The following is a 14,372-nucleotide window of genomic DNA, read 5'->3' as shown; positions in this document are numbered from 1 at the left end:
TACCCAGGTGTCCCTCCCATGTCTTGAATACAGGTATAATTAAAATAAATTTTGGGAGAGTGTGTCAAAATCAACCAAATACATAGAATTGTTAGCTTTGAGGTCAAGAAAAATTTGTTCATGACCCACCAACCCTACCATCCCAAGTCACCCTTGTCTGAGTCCCCTCTCTCCTTTGGGCCTCACTTTTCACGTTTGAAAGTTAAGGAGGATGGGGCTGGAGAGATTGCTCAGCAGTTAACAGCACTTGTTGCTTTTGCAGAAGACCTGCGTTCAAGTCTCTGCATCCATATGGTGGCTCACAACCACCCATAATCCAAGTTTCAGAGAATCAGTAGGCACGTGTATGGTTCACATACATAATTCCAGTAAAACATTCATGCACATAGAATAATGATAAATTTTAAAATAGGGAGTATTAACTAGGTAATCTTTGAATCAGAAAGGATAGAATTCTCTGGAACTGTCTGGCAGCAGAAGGCTTAGGTAACTTTGAGCATGGCCAGCCCCTCTGCTCCTGTCTTCTTCCTGAGACTCCAGATGAGTTTACAAATGACACAGAGGTCCTTCTCAGCCCCACTGATAGGGCTTTTGAGGAACGTTATCCTAGGTGTAGCCATGACGTTGAGTAAGGAAACAGACATTTCCCGCCCAGCCACTCTCCTGGGCTTCCAGGCAGCTGGAGGTCTCTAGTCTACCATTTTTTAGTTTGGGGGCATCAGAAAGAAATCCTGACCAGAAATGTCCCACCGATGGAATATGAAGCCAGGGTGATCTCACCCCGGAGAGAATAAGAACCGAGAGCTAGGGCCTGTGTGTGCCCATTAGGTGGTGAAGGAGAATAACAGAGACAGAAGAAAAAGCCATCAGGAGTAGCCAGGACACCAGAAACCTCAGGCAAGAGTGGAGAAAGCCCAACGGAGAAAGTTTAAAGAGGGTGTGACCAGCTAAGCCAAACACAGCTGAAGTTCTGAAAAGCCTCAGGACCAAGAAGATGACATTGCTTTCTGTGACGGGTCATAGAGATGGCCCTTTACCCCTTACAATGGGGAAAAGAGGGCCTCTCTTTCCCCTGAGAGTTTTTTGGCATGGGAAGGAAGCCGTGCACGATACTCTGAGAGATGTGCTCTGTGGTAGCCCTGCCTTTGGCCTGCTTTTTACAGAGAACCCAAGCTAGACAGGTAGTCACCTTTTATTAGGATGTTGGCAACACACAGGTCTGAGCCATACCACAGTGGCCAAGCTCCTGGTCAAGTATTGTCCTGTCTCCTTCCCACAGTGGCTCAGAACTCACAGACGACAAGGCGCTGCTCTCCACAAACCTTGTCGTTCCATTGGCCATTGGTGAAGATCTCCACACAGTTCTCTGCCCCGCCGTTGTTGTTGGGCTCCCCTGGAGCCCAGTTGGAATACACCAGGGGCTCTCCCGTGGGGTACGTGAACTTGCCTTCTGTGTCCATGTCTGTCATGCTCAGAAAAGCAGCTTTGTTGTGGGCTGTGATCAGCTGCTGGATGGCAGCATTCTCAGCAGCAGAACGTGGGGAGGCCAGCTGCCCTCCAGCCTGCCTGCACACCTCTCGGGCATCCTCAAAAGGCTTCTCAGAGCCCGCCGTCCTGAAGATCTTGTCTCCAACACTCTGGCCATCAGGGAAGACAGTGGCTGAAAGAGGAGGGAAGGTGGACTGAAGTGGTGGCCACCCCCAGCTAGAGTTCTGGGGCCATGAGTAATTTGAGTTGGCGCTGGAACCTCCTCCCAATCTTCTCATGAAGGGTAAATAGGGAACCAGAGATGATGAAGCAAAGACACTCCATTCCAGAGAGTCCTAGTATCACACTGTACTCTGTGAGGGGATGCCGTGTCCCCCCATTGAGTGCGTTTGAGCTCAAAAAGATTAAATACAAGGCCCCAAGTTGGTGTAATTGGGGGGAACGTCACACATTCTGACACCAAAGCTCAGACATAGGCTGGGAGAGTCAGTGGATAAAGACGCTTGCTGTTCAAGTATGAGAGGTTGAGTCTGGATCCACCATACCCATATAAAAGCTGGACATGGGGTACAAGTCTGGAACCTCAGCACCCAGAGTGGAGACAGGTGGATCCTAGGGTGGGGTAGAGGACCTCACTGACCAGCCAACATTACTAAGATAGTAAGCACCAGTTTTAGTGGGAGATCCTGTCTCAAAAAAGACAAGGTGGGGGTGGGAATTTAGCTCAGTGGTAGAGCGCTTGCCTAACAAGTGCAAGGCCCTGGGTTCGGTCCTCAGCTCTGGAAAAAAAAAAAAAAAAAAGACAAGGTGGAAGGCTGCTAAGATGACTCAGAGGTAAAGGTGTTTGCTTCTTGCTGCATAACCTGGTGATCTGAGTTCAATCCCTGGAACCTACATAAAGGTAGGAGGAGAGAACTGACTTCACAAAGTTGTCTTCTGACATCCACATGAGCGCCGCCATGGTACACTTTAAGTCATACATGCATACATGCATAATAAAATATAAAAATAAAGTGGTAAAGAACACCTAACATCAACCTTTAGCTTAGAGAGAGAGAGAGAGAGAGAGAGAGAGAGAGAGAGAGAGAGAGGAGAGGGAGGGAGAGAAAGACAGATAGATAGATGAGAGAGGGAGGAAGGGAGAGGAGAAGGGAGAGAGAGAGGGAGAAAAAGAGAGAGAGAGAGATATTCTTGTTTGGCCTGTGATATGTCAGCTACTGTGTAGAACTGAACAACTTCTCCCAGGAAATTACTTTTGAGAGTACAGAAGACATAACATTTGTCAGGCAGGGTCTTTGCTGTGTGCTGGGGTTAGGGGACAGTCAAGGAAAGAGTGGGGCATCTGAGAGTTGGGTCAAGTCCCAGGCTGGCCACAGCCTCCTAGTCCTGGAAGTGCTGGAGAGAGTGAAGTGATTTGAGAGGTGCATGTGTTCAGGGTTAATGGTAAAACCCAAAAAGGAATCAAATCAGCTAGTAAGACCCTATCAACAAGTATCTGAGGCCAGACAAAGTCACGTCCCTTTCCACTTCTTTGACTCTGAAGTGATGGGTTATATCACAGAACCTCATCTGCATAGCATGTCACACCTCTTTCATTCAGTGTGCCCCCAATCCCTGTGCTTTTGTATTCATGCATGGCAGTGTGCAAAGGATACTAGACTCTCAGGACTTGCATTCTGGAAAGGTCTTACACTGTGAGGCTGGTCAGAGTCCAAGCTGTGTCCTGATTCACTGCCCTTCTCCTCTGAGTAGCTTTAAAATGACCTTGGTGAAGATTCTCCATGGGCTCAGGATGGTAGTACAGGACTCATGTGATATCACAGGGTTTATGATCCTGGGTGAGCTTGCCTATGCTACATGAACACATCCACTCATTCACCCAAAGCACACAAAAGGACCCAATATATGTCTTGATGTGTGTGCAAGTCTGTGTTTCCTTATATCACACACGCACTATGTGTGTTGATAGATGCTGAATGTGCTGCTCCAGCCTCAAGTCTATCCCTAGACTTAGTTTCTGCTCATTCCCATCCTAGACCTAGAGCAAAGCTCAGCCAAATGAGTAACCCTAGCTCACCACGGTCCAGAACTCATCACTGACAGATTGTTTGGATGCGGGAACTTACCTTTCTTATAGCGAGAGAAGGCAGTTTCTAGATGCTGTAGCTGTCCTTTCAAGGCCTCTATCTGTTGCCTCAGTGCAGCACTATCTACACAGGGGAAAGAAGAGAGATGTCCATGTAAGGACTGTGCTGCAAACCTAGGAATAACTTCAGCCTGGGCACCAGAAAAAAGGGGAAGGGTCAAGGTGGGGGGCTTGCTAACTCTCATCATCTGTGGGAACAGCTTCTCCCTGCTATGGATGGTTTTCTTTTTTCCTTTTCAAAAAAAAAAAAAAAAAAAAAAAAACTATTGTGTGTGGGATGGTGTTGTGTGTGGTGTACGTTTACGTATGTTATGTGTGTATGTACATGTGATCCAATATTAATATCAAGCTTCTTCCTTCACCACCTTATACACTGGGGTAGTGTCTCTCACTTGAACCCCCTGCTTGATTATTTGACTAGTCTAGCTAGCCAGTTTGCTCCAGGGATCCCGTCTCTGCCTTTATAGGGCTGAGATTACTGGCACACTGCCGTGTCCTTCCTCCATTTGGGGATCTGAACTCTGGAACTCATGTCTGTATTGCAGCATTTCACCTGCTGATCCATCTCCCCAGTGTATTTTCGTTTATTTGTTTTCAAGACAGGGTTTAACGTAGTCTAGGCTGGCAGCCAACTCAGTGACTCTCCTGTCTCAGCCTCCTGAATACTAGGATTACAAGTATGATCCATGATACCCAGCTTCTGTTCAGGGATTTGTTTATTTTTTTTATTAATTTTTTTCATTTATTTTTACATACCAAACACAGTTTCCCATCCCTCCATTCTTCTTGTTCCCTCTCCCCTACCTCCCATCTACTCCTCTCCCACATCCACTCCGCCTCAATTCAGAAAGGGGCAAGCCTCCCATGGGAGTCAACAAAGCATGGCATATCAAATTGAGGCAGGGCCAAGCTCCTCCCCCTGCATCAAGGCTGGGCAAGGCATCCCAGCATGGGGAATAGGTTCCAAAAAGCCAGCCCATGAGCCATGGACAGGTCCTGATTCCACTGCTAGGGGCCCCACAAACAGACCAAGCTACTCAACTGTCACCCACATGTGGAGGGCCTAGGATGGTCTCATGCAGGCTCCCTAGCTGTCAGTCCATAGTCCATGAGCTCCCACTAGCTCAGGTCAGCTGTCTCTGTGGGTTCCCCTATCATGATCTTGATCCCTCTTGCTCATATAATCCCTTCCCTCTCTTCAACTGGACTTGTGGAGCTCAGCCCAATGCTTGGCTGTGGATCTGCATCTGCTTCCATCAGTTACTGGATGAAGGCTCTCTGATGACAATTAAGGTATTCACCAACCTGATTACTGGGATAAGCCAGTTCAGGCACCCTCTCCACTATTGCTAGGAGTCTTATCTAGGGTCATCTTTGTGGATTCCTGGGAGTTCACCTGGCACCAGGTTTTTCTGTTCAGGGATTTCTTATGGTCCCTAAATAAGCCCCTGAACTTCAACTAAGTCTGAACCAGATAGCAGACCAAACCAGACGGGATCCTGCCACAAGATTCAAGAAATACAATGACATCCCCATTCTTGGAGAAAGAATAGAAATACACATTCCTTATATAATTCTCACCCACTGGGTTGTTGGATGCGCAAGACTAGCCTATAAACCATGCTGTCACCTGTCCCCCATGGTCAGATAAAAAAATTACCAAGTTGCCTTCCCACATGACTGAGATAGTTAAGCCAGAACCTAACTGGCGTTCCATCTATCTGCTGACCCCAACTTCCATTCACCACCTGTACTAATGAGGTGCTCATGCCTAGCTGAAGGATGCTACACCCCCAGTGAGTGTCTCAGTGCCCAAAGCTTCTGCCTTACCTGGGAGCCCACTTTCCCCTTTGGCTCCTTTGTCTCCAGGAGTACCTCTGTCCCCCTTGAGTCCCGGGGGCCCTCTGGAACCTGGAGCTCCCTGTGGACCCACAGCTCCCGCAACTCCTGGAATCCAAAAATAGCTGGCTAAGCTGTGTGTCCATTTTACAGCATTTTTGCCTCATTGGACGTAGTCTTAATTCCAGCTCTCACCCTCCTCACATGCAGACTCTTCCCAGAAACCAGACACATGCCCACTCTGTGTATGGCTGTCCTTATTGCCTGGCAATCCACTTTGTATACAACTTCCCGCAAAGAGACTCCCTGTGGCTTAAAACAGTCCTCTCCCTACATTAAGAGCAGTCCCAGAGGCCCCACATTCATTCTCCTTGGAAGCAGTCTGCCTCCACAGCCTAGCTTTGACTTAATGGGTAAGCAGAAGACGGAATATAGGCCTTGGCAGCTCTCGGGAGGGCGCAGTAGAACTCCATCCAGCCCTCCATAGATTCCTCACTTACCTGCTGCCCCAGCAATCCCAGGGGCTCCTCGCTCACCAGGGGCACCTCTTTCTCCCTTGGGCCCCGCCGGGCCTTTTGCTCCTGCAGATCCCTGTGTGCCCGGAGCACCTACTTCTCCTGAGAAAGGAACCAACAGGGAGAAACGCTGCTAAGAGTGTGTTCAGGGTGCATCCTTTCCTCAGCAGCAGGCCTTTTCACAGAACTGCAGGGTTAGTTAGAGAGGTGGAAACATTGTTCCTTGCTGCCTGGGGTTCCTCTGTGGAGGGCAATGGAGACATACCGTCAGTGTAGCAAATGTGAGAGAGGTGTGCATGCCGAGGTCTTGGCAGTGTTAGTACACTGGGTTCCTCCTGGTCACATGACCAAGCCCCAGGTCACACCAAGGGCATCCACTGTCATTCTTCCTTTCTCCACCCCAGACTAGCCATGCCCCAGCCTACCTTTTGGCCCAACCTCTCCTTTAGGACCTGGTTTGCCTTGAGGTCCTATGTTCCCCTGCTTCCCAGAGGGGCCTTCTTTCCCGGCTGGACCAGGCACACCTGGAAGTCCTGGAGGTCCTGGCAGAAAAGGATCAGCCTGGTCAGTGAAAGTGGGCAAGATGAATGTCAGAGCAGAGGGCGAGGAGACAATAGTCCATCCTGAAACAACCCAGTGTCTCCTTCAGAGCATCCTTCTTCCCTCTTCCTGGACAAGTTCTGTGCCTGCCACTTCCATATCCTCATGATAGAAGCAGCAGCTGGAGGCACCAGCTGAATCCCATGACCCATTGCTCACCACATGGTCCAGAGTCTCCCTTTGGTCCAGGTTCTCCAGCGGAGCCATTGTCCCCTTTGGCCCCAACTGGACCTACAGGGCCAGGTATCCCCGAAAGCCCCACAGGTCCTGGCAAACCTATAGAAACAAAAGAAATGGATCCAAAGTTAGTCCTAGGCTCAGGAGGGACCAATATCTACAGGATGAAGTCTGCAGAATTTCTTCAGGGTTCTGCAGAGCATGGACTGGCTACAATCACACATCCTGGTCCTGTGTTGACCCATAAAATGAAAACCAGTGTCCCCACTAAGAGGAAATAAATGTCCGTGGGTTGGAGATGAATTCAAGCCAAGAACTTCCTTTCATGCAGTTCTCTTTCCCCTGCCCCAAGGCCACTTTGTCAGCAGGAGGTAATCTCTCAGCATTGACTGATCAGTGTCCACAGGACAAGTAGGTAGATGTGTAAGTCCATGAATATAACTGCTCCTCTGGGATAAAGAGAGAAACAGGGATCTCTGAGAGAGCAAGTTGTTACACTGAGCCCCTTTCCTCTTGTGTGGTTCTCCTGGGTGGCTCTCGAGCTCCAGCCCATTCATACAGGGAGCCACTCTGTATCTTACCTGAGACATATTCTCTTGCCCTTTATCCCATGTAGCCTAGAGACAGTATTTATCCTACTTCCTTCCAACCAAAATGCAAACTGGGGCAAAAACATAGCATTTGATCCATCAAAGCTTAAGCTCAGGGTAGTGTGTCCCTCTACTTGTGTTGCAGGTTTATTGAGTTTCCCATCTGCCAATGAGACTCTGCAGGGTCAGTATTTTCATGATCAATTCCTTTGATTATTAGCACATCTGATAAACCAGACAAATACACCAACTCAGTCAGCAGGGATATTGAACTTTACCCAGAAGACTCAATTTAAAATAAATTTTTGGTTCCATACTTTGTCAAAGTTTATTTGGCAAATATTATTCTCACTGGGAGATAGTCAAACTGAGACTTGATGACAATGAGTAGATGTCTCTGAGGGTCATAGTCACAGAGAGGTAGCTAATAGTCAAATCTGTTTAATGCAGAAACCTGTGTTCTTCAACTTTATCATCATGTTCCCTATGGCTTTTGAAAGAATCAAATGGATTTTCAAGTAAATATCCACCCAGACACAGATCTGAATATAGAAACATGAATTCCAATCTTCCTTTGTAATGTCCTAACCAGGACCTGCCAATAAGATCTGTTTATAGGACTGTGGAGCTTCATCTTTCCCACCATGTATATAGTAGAGTTTAAATATTAAAACTAACTGTCCACATAGGCACCATTTAATCAAAATGAACAATTGCTAACTGATGGAACAGGGCCTGATAGACTAACCCCCAATATCAATAGTTTACCCATTCTTGAGACAAGAAGAATCCAAAAATCCCAAGGGAGGAATCAAGCCAGCTGGGTGATGGGAGGAAACACATGGTACATCAAAAAAAAAAAAAAAAAAAAAAAAAAAAAAAAAAAAAAAAAAAAAAAAAGACATGTGTTTGGCAGGTAGCAGGGACACCAGGGGGAAACTCATTCCCTAGAAGGAAGAAGCCCACATCCAAGTTCATCACAGAGTATCTGGGGGTTCAGGTTGGTTCACATTCTGATCCTCCCCTCACCCCACCAGAATGAGCCCCTGATCCCAGCTCTACCTGGATCACCCTTCTCGCCCCGTGGACCCTCTCTCCCATCCCGTCCATCACGACCAGGCAGGCCATTCTCTGTGGGGTTACACATGACTAGGGTGCAGGTGTTGGCTACTGATCTCTGTGAGAGGGTCTTCACTTCTGCTCCCTGGTTCCCCAGGGGCTGCACAAGCAGAACAAGCACGGACAGAAGGTGCAGCATGGCCTGCAGGGATGAGAAAGGGAAGAGAGGTGATGACGGTTCTAGGATCTGGATTAGGTGGTGACCGCTGAGTCTGGAGATGAGAAATCTCCATCCCCACATCTTCCTCCAGGATGAGGGTCCAGAGCAGTGAGACAGTAAGACTCCAAAGGCAGTTTATGGAGATGGGTACATGTTCTGGCCTTCGAGGAAGTGAGTTATCTGACTAGCACTCTGATAGGGGTTGACAGTACTGTCCATCTCTTCTCTGGTGGTCCATGAGTGTAATGGCTGGGTCTAATGTTCCTCATTGAGGACTGTCCTCATCCATGATCCTCCTTCTCTCTGTCTATAAACTAGGACAACTGGCTCATCTGAGTTGAAACCTAGTCTGCATTATCTCCCTTGCTATCTGGATCAGCACCAACCGCTCACAGCACTGGTCCATAAATACACTTGGGTCTGAGTGCTTCTAGATCCTTGCACTGAGCTCAGGCTGGAGTGTGGCTGCATGCTTGCCAGGCAATTTAGCATTCCTGGACTAGGCATCGAGTTCATAAGGACGGTCCTAGAGGGAACATAGCTAGAGTTTCATAGATATTAAGTTAACAGCTGAAGAGACTCCAGAAGTCTACTGGACTATCTGAGAGGGCTTCAGGGAGAGCCTTTGTTTTGGGGAGGGGACATTCCAGGTGGGCTATTCAGTTCTGAGGTTGGTTTGAGGAGGAACTGAGAGAAGATATTTAGCAGAGTATTCAGTTATTGTCTGAGAGGGCCGTATTCTGGCTAAGACCTGACCACAGGGTGCAAGACTTTGGTCATTCCCTAAAAAGAGTGCCTGTGTCACTTTTCTCAAGGTCTTAACTTCCCAACACTACCAACACTAATCAGTAGTGTCACAAGGCTGGCAACCACGCATGCCTTCAACCATGGAGGACAGTCCAGATCTGAATTATAATAACATCTTTCATTTCAAAGAAGAGTCAGTGGGCAGCACAGTGACTGGTAACAAAGTCCAAGGGGCCTGCACAATGAAAGGGTTCACTGTAACCAAGGATGGGGTGCATGATTGCCAGAGCTTCCTGACCAGAGATGTACTTCTCCACCTGCTGGTGGTTATGGGCTAAGTCTTCTTTCCATTTCTTAGTCACAATTTCCTCAGGTCTCTATGGATTCCCCAGCAATGCCTTAATGAACTCATGGGCCCCTTTACCCTAGTTTAGCAGAGGCTTCGTCATCACTCCTGAAAAACAGGTCCAAGTCAGAGCAAGGCCACTGTTCCTTGGCCGGTAGCCACCGTAACTTTAGGACCCCGAGCCCCATTCTGGGGAAGAGTCAAGACAAAGGACCTTCTGCTCTACTGTCTGTTTGTCTGAGCACGAAGGAAGCCTGCAGAGAGCAGATCCACAGGCTTTCAGATCTGAGACAGGCAAGTTAGCTGGGGTGGTGCACTCAGTTTGTGCTATGCTTTCAGAGCAAAAGTTCCTCGAGAACAGTGGTTTTTCCTACTGTTGACTGGCAATTCAGAGACCTTGTGTAGTTAAGTATATTGTTTAATAATGACTTGGGGCTAAGAAAGAACTCAGGTTATCCTTGTTTCTATGCTATTTGTACCAGCCTGAGTTTAAAATCCCAGCCCAAGAAAGTCTGGGCAGTTCTTTATCCACTATCTTTCTCAAGAAATTGGGAACCAAGACAGAATTCCCCCCGAATTCTCCATACCATCTGTGTAGGTTTGGAGAAACGTTATATAGCACTAATCCACACTACCCCAACTCAGAAAGCAAATCTTCCACTGAGCCAAAGAAGGTGACCTAGGGACAGAGGATATTTTCCTCTCACTATGTCTTCTGCCTCCACCCCTCACAACTCCTTATCCTGAACCTAGAACCAGAACCAGGACTCCTCCTTCCTCAAAATCAGTGGGAAAAACATCCCAGATGGACAAATACCCACAAGAGATAGGGAAATGAAATGAGAGGCAGAGACACTCACAGATTGCTTCCTCTAGGCACCGGGAGCTCCAGGTAAATGAACCTCTGTTTGTTAGTCACCCACTATTTATGCCTGCCTGCCCTGTAAGTAGAGCTGCCCAGCATTGGTCTTCTGAGGAAAGTAATACACACACACACACACACACACACACACACACACACAATTTTCTTCCTGTTGACTCATTCACTCTTACTCCACCTACACTCTGGAAACCTGCCCCCAATATACCCAACACTATGCATACCTGGCACCTTAGCAATGCACTGCCGGCCAGTGACCTCTATACCCCCTGAGAGTGAGGAGGCATTCCCAGTGTCTGGTATTGGAGAAGTCCAGGAATCTGAGGCCCAGAGCCCATCGTGCTGCACAATGGCTTTCAATCATTGAAGAAAAAGGAAACCCTCACATCTACATATCTCCAAAGTTAGGATCCACTGCTGTGTCTACTTCCTTTTTCTTCTCAAAAGCATTGCCCAGATATTGAGAAAGAGCTGGGAGCTGCTTGGCATAGCCAGGAAGGGTGGGGCAGATAAGGAGACTGCAGAAGCAGCAACCCACGAGGACTGTAGTTCAGGCAGCTGCATCTTGGAAGCAGACACTATTTTATACACTGCGCTAAAATGCAAAGAGCTCATCACTTATCCTCCATGGTATGAACTTCCCTTAGCATGTGGGCATCTTGGCCCTTGTTCTTCTACCTTCCTAGCAAGTATTTGACTTGTATATTGCCCTGGTCATTAAATAAAAGTCTTGATCTCTCGTTACTCAGTGGTAACAACCCTTTAGGCATCTCTTCACTTCCAGGGTCTATCGGGAAGTTGTCAGTTCTACTGCCCTTGCTATTATCTTTGTTTCCAGATTCCCATCACTTGAGAATTTTTTCAAATTTGTCTTTGTCTCTCTGTCCCATATATGTGTGTGTGTGCGCGCGCGCGCCTGTTCAAGCTCTACATATCTCAAGGACAAGGTGGCTTTATCTCCTGATCCTAGAGTTAAGGCAATATTTTTTTTTAAGCAAAACTCCATTTTGATATCTATTTTTTTTAGGAGAAAACAAGAGATTACAGCATACACAGCTGAAGGAGACACAGCACACATACTACAGCCTCTCTGGAAGGGAAAGGGAGACAGTACATCTGACAGTGAAGACGATGATAATATCCACAGCACTAAGATTGTCATTAGCAATTCCCTGAAGTGCCTGATTGTAGAAATGGGCCAGCAGTAGGAACCAACTAACCCCATCCCTCCTATAATCATCTGAGCAAATTGGCCAGTAGCCCTGCACCCCATATTGGCCAGGAAGGCCTTCTATGCAGAGCAGTAACACTGCAAAAACCAATGTGCCCTTCCTTCCAAATTTAAGTGCAGGTATGCAGACCAGAAAGCTATAGAAAAATCTCACAGAATGGTATTGGATCCCTCTTATCAAATGGTGTCTTGATCTGGAATTTTATTAACTCTAAGAACCTGGTCGGAGGCATCATTTTTCACTTCTTACCTAATTTGTTTCCTCTTATGATTTGCTGGAGTGTATGTTGTATAGTGCATACACTTCACTTGTTTATTCCATCAGTAGATGCAGTTTGTAGGAGGCACAATATTTCCATGTCAGAAAATCAAAATTTAAGCCTTGAAAAATAGAAGTTGACACCAGTGTTGACTTATTGATGTCTAACCCTTGACAGGATGCACTAAGAGGGGGCACAAAGTGACATTTTTTTTTTTTTGTGTGTGGTACTTTTTGCTAGAATTGTACAACCTCAGACTAATCATGACAAAATTCCAGATAAGCCCATGTTGAGGAACAATGCAAAATAATGTATTACCTGGGTCAAAGTCATGAACTGTGCCAAGTGAAAGTATGCTAAGGAAACATAATGACTAAATAGGATGTGGGATTACAGACTAGACCTAGACCAGAAAAATAACATTAGAGGGGAAATTCTGCAAGTTTAATTCAAGGGCTTTGGATTCCTGAAGAGTGCTGGACCCACGTTTATTTCCTGAATTAGGTCATTGTACTGTAGTTGTGAGAAATTATGGAAAATATAGAGTCAACATCACATATTGAAGAAAAATGCATCCTTCCCTTGGACTGATCATCAGCTTTACTCACCATTCTACCAAAGGTCCTGGAAACTATAATAAGACATGAAAATAGAAAAATGCATCAAATTAGGAAGAGATGAAGCTGTCTTTACTTGTCATTTGGTGTGCGAGTATAGGAACTCCTGAAGGACACGCACAGGGCAGCTTCAGCTAACAGTTTCCTGAGGTTACAGGATGCAAGGTCAACATACAAAGAGCAATTACATTTCCACGTTACACATTTATAATAACAAGCATTTGATTCAATGGCACAACAGGAGCCAAACAGGTACTATTCCTAAATAATTTAAGATGTATTCAAGATCTGCACACTGGAATCCTACAAAACCTCATGCAAATTTTAAATGTTAAATAGGTTTATTTATGGACTAAAGGACTCGATACTGCTAAGTCAGTTTTCCCTGATTGATCTACAGATTCAGTGTAATAGCTATCAGTACCATAACAGACTTTATGTAGAAACTAACCTGATATTACAATTCATATTAAAGTATAGACAATCTAGAACATACTCTAGAAGATATGTTTGTTTGTATATGTGTGTGTTGGTTTGTCTTTTCTCTTTCTTTTCTTTTCCCTTCCCTTCTTCCTTCCTTTTCCTTCCTTCCTTTCTTTCTTCCTTCCTTCCTTCCTTCTTTCCTTCCTTTTTCTTCCTTCCTTCCTTTTTCTTTCTTTCTTTCTTTCTTTCTTTCTTTCTTCCTTCCTTTTTCTTTCTTTCTTTCTTTCTTTCTTTCTTCCTTCCTTTCTTCCTTCCTTCCTTTTTCTTTCTTTCTTTCTTTCTTTCTTCCTTCCTTTTTCTTTCTTTCTTTCTTTCTTTCTTTCTTTCTTTCTTTCTTTCTTTCTTTCTTTCTTTCTTTCTTCCTTCCTTCCTTCCTCTTTCTTTCTTTCTTTCTTTCTTTCTTTCTTTCTTTCTTTCTTTCTTTCTTTCTTTCTTTCTTTCTTCTTTCCTTCCTTCCTTCTTTCTTTCTTCCTGCCTTCCTCTTTCTTTTTTTCTTTCTTTCTTTTTTTGAAACAAGGTCTTGCTGTATAGTTGAGGCTATCCTGGAATTCGCTGTGTAGCCAAAACTGGTTTCAAACTTGCAAACCTCTTGTCCCAGCCTTCCACATGCATGCCTGAGCTCCCATGCTCTGATTTACATAACCTAATCCTGAGATTTGCTATAAAGCTAGAGTAATTAGAGTGGGGAGTTTGCCAGGGATAGTCATGTAGTTGGTGGAAAACATAGTCCCCAAACAGACCCCAGATATGTACCATTCACTCATTCTTATTCAAAGGTGGCAAGATACTTTCGCGATTGGTACTAGAACACCATATAAGAGATGGCTGCAAAAAAAAAAAAACAAAAAAAAAAAAACCAAAAAAAACATTTCAATCTTTATTTACTCTGCATGAGCATTAACTTGAGATGGATTATAGAATGTTTTTAGCTGTATTAATTGCCCATCCTGGAAACAACTCAAGCCACAATGCATGAATGGGTAAACTGTTATATATAGAAGCAATGGAATGTTGCTTGGCAATGGCAGAGGATAAACTCCTGAGAGGTGCAACACGAATAATCTCAGAGACAGGCTGAGTAAAAGGCACAAAACAATGAATCCCATTATTTTGTAATTAACTAAAAATAATAAAAAGCAAGAGGATATTCTGCATAATGATGTGAATCTTTGAA

General features: G+C 45.6%; 1 protein-coding gene across 2 annotated transcripts; it reads right to left on the bottom strand.

The window, feature by feature from the left end:
- Window positions 1-1,174: 1,174 nt before the first annotated feature.
- On the bottom strand, window positions 1,175-11,024 carry Sftpd (surfactant protein D). Of its 2 annotated transcripts, none has more exons than XM_037208686.1 (8): window positions 10,832-11,024; window positions 8,418-8,616; window positions 6,748-6,864; window positions 6,414-6,530; window positions 5,974-6,090; window positions 5,465-5,581; window positions 3,615-3,698; window positions 1,175-1,660 (listed from the first exon to the last, which is right to left on the bottom strand). In XM_037208686.1, the coding sequence occupies exons 2-8, from the start codon at window positions 8,611-8,613 to the stop codon at window positions 1,284-1,286; spliced, it is 1,125 nt and encodes a 374-aa protein (XP_037064581.1). In that variant the 5' UTR covers window positions 8,614-8,616; window positions 10,832-11,024; the 3' UTR covers window positions 1,175-1,283. The 2 variants fall into 2 exon arrangements, with proteins under 2 accessions (XP_037064581.1, XP_028710814.1); XM_028854981.2 differs by lacking the exon at window positions 10,832-11,024 and adding an exon at window positions 10,588-10,699.
- Window positions 11,025-14,372: the final 3,348 nt, after the last annotated feature.

Source organism: Peromyscus leucopus, chromosome 9, assembly GCF_004664715.2.
Source record: "Peromyscus leucopus breed LL Stock chromosome 9, UCI_PerLeu_2.1, whole genome shotgun sequence".
Taxonomy (NCBI): Eukaryota; Metazoa; Chordata; class Mammalia; order Rodentia; family Cricetidae; genus Peromyscus; species Peromyscus leucopus.
Note: the sequence above shows the minus strand (reverse complement) of the source record. Positions and strands in the feature narration are given on the sequence as shown.

What these genes read in the sequence shown, in the direction of transcription:
- Sftpd (XM_037208686.1), bottom strand. Translation starts at nt 8,613, where the DNA reads ATGCTGCACCTTCTGTCCGTGCTTGTTCTGCTTGTGCAGCCCCTGGGG. An exon ending in GGGAGACTCTGGACCATGTG is followed by an intron (nt 6,531 to 6,747) that starts GTGAGCAATGGG and finishes CTTTTCTGCCAG; the next exon opens with GACCTCCAGGACTTCCAGGT. An exon ending in AGGAGAGGTTGGGCCAAAAG is followed by an intron (nt 6,091 to 6,413) that starts GTAGGCTGGGGC and finishes TTCCTTTCTCAG; the next exon opens with GAGAAGTAGGTGCTCCGGGC.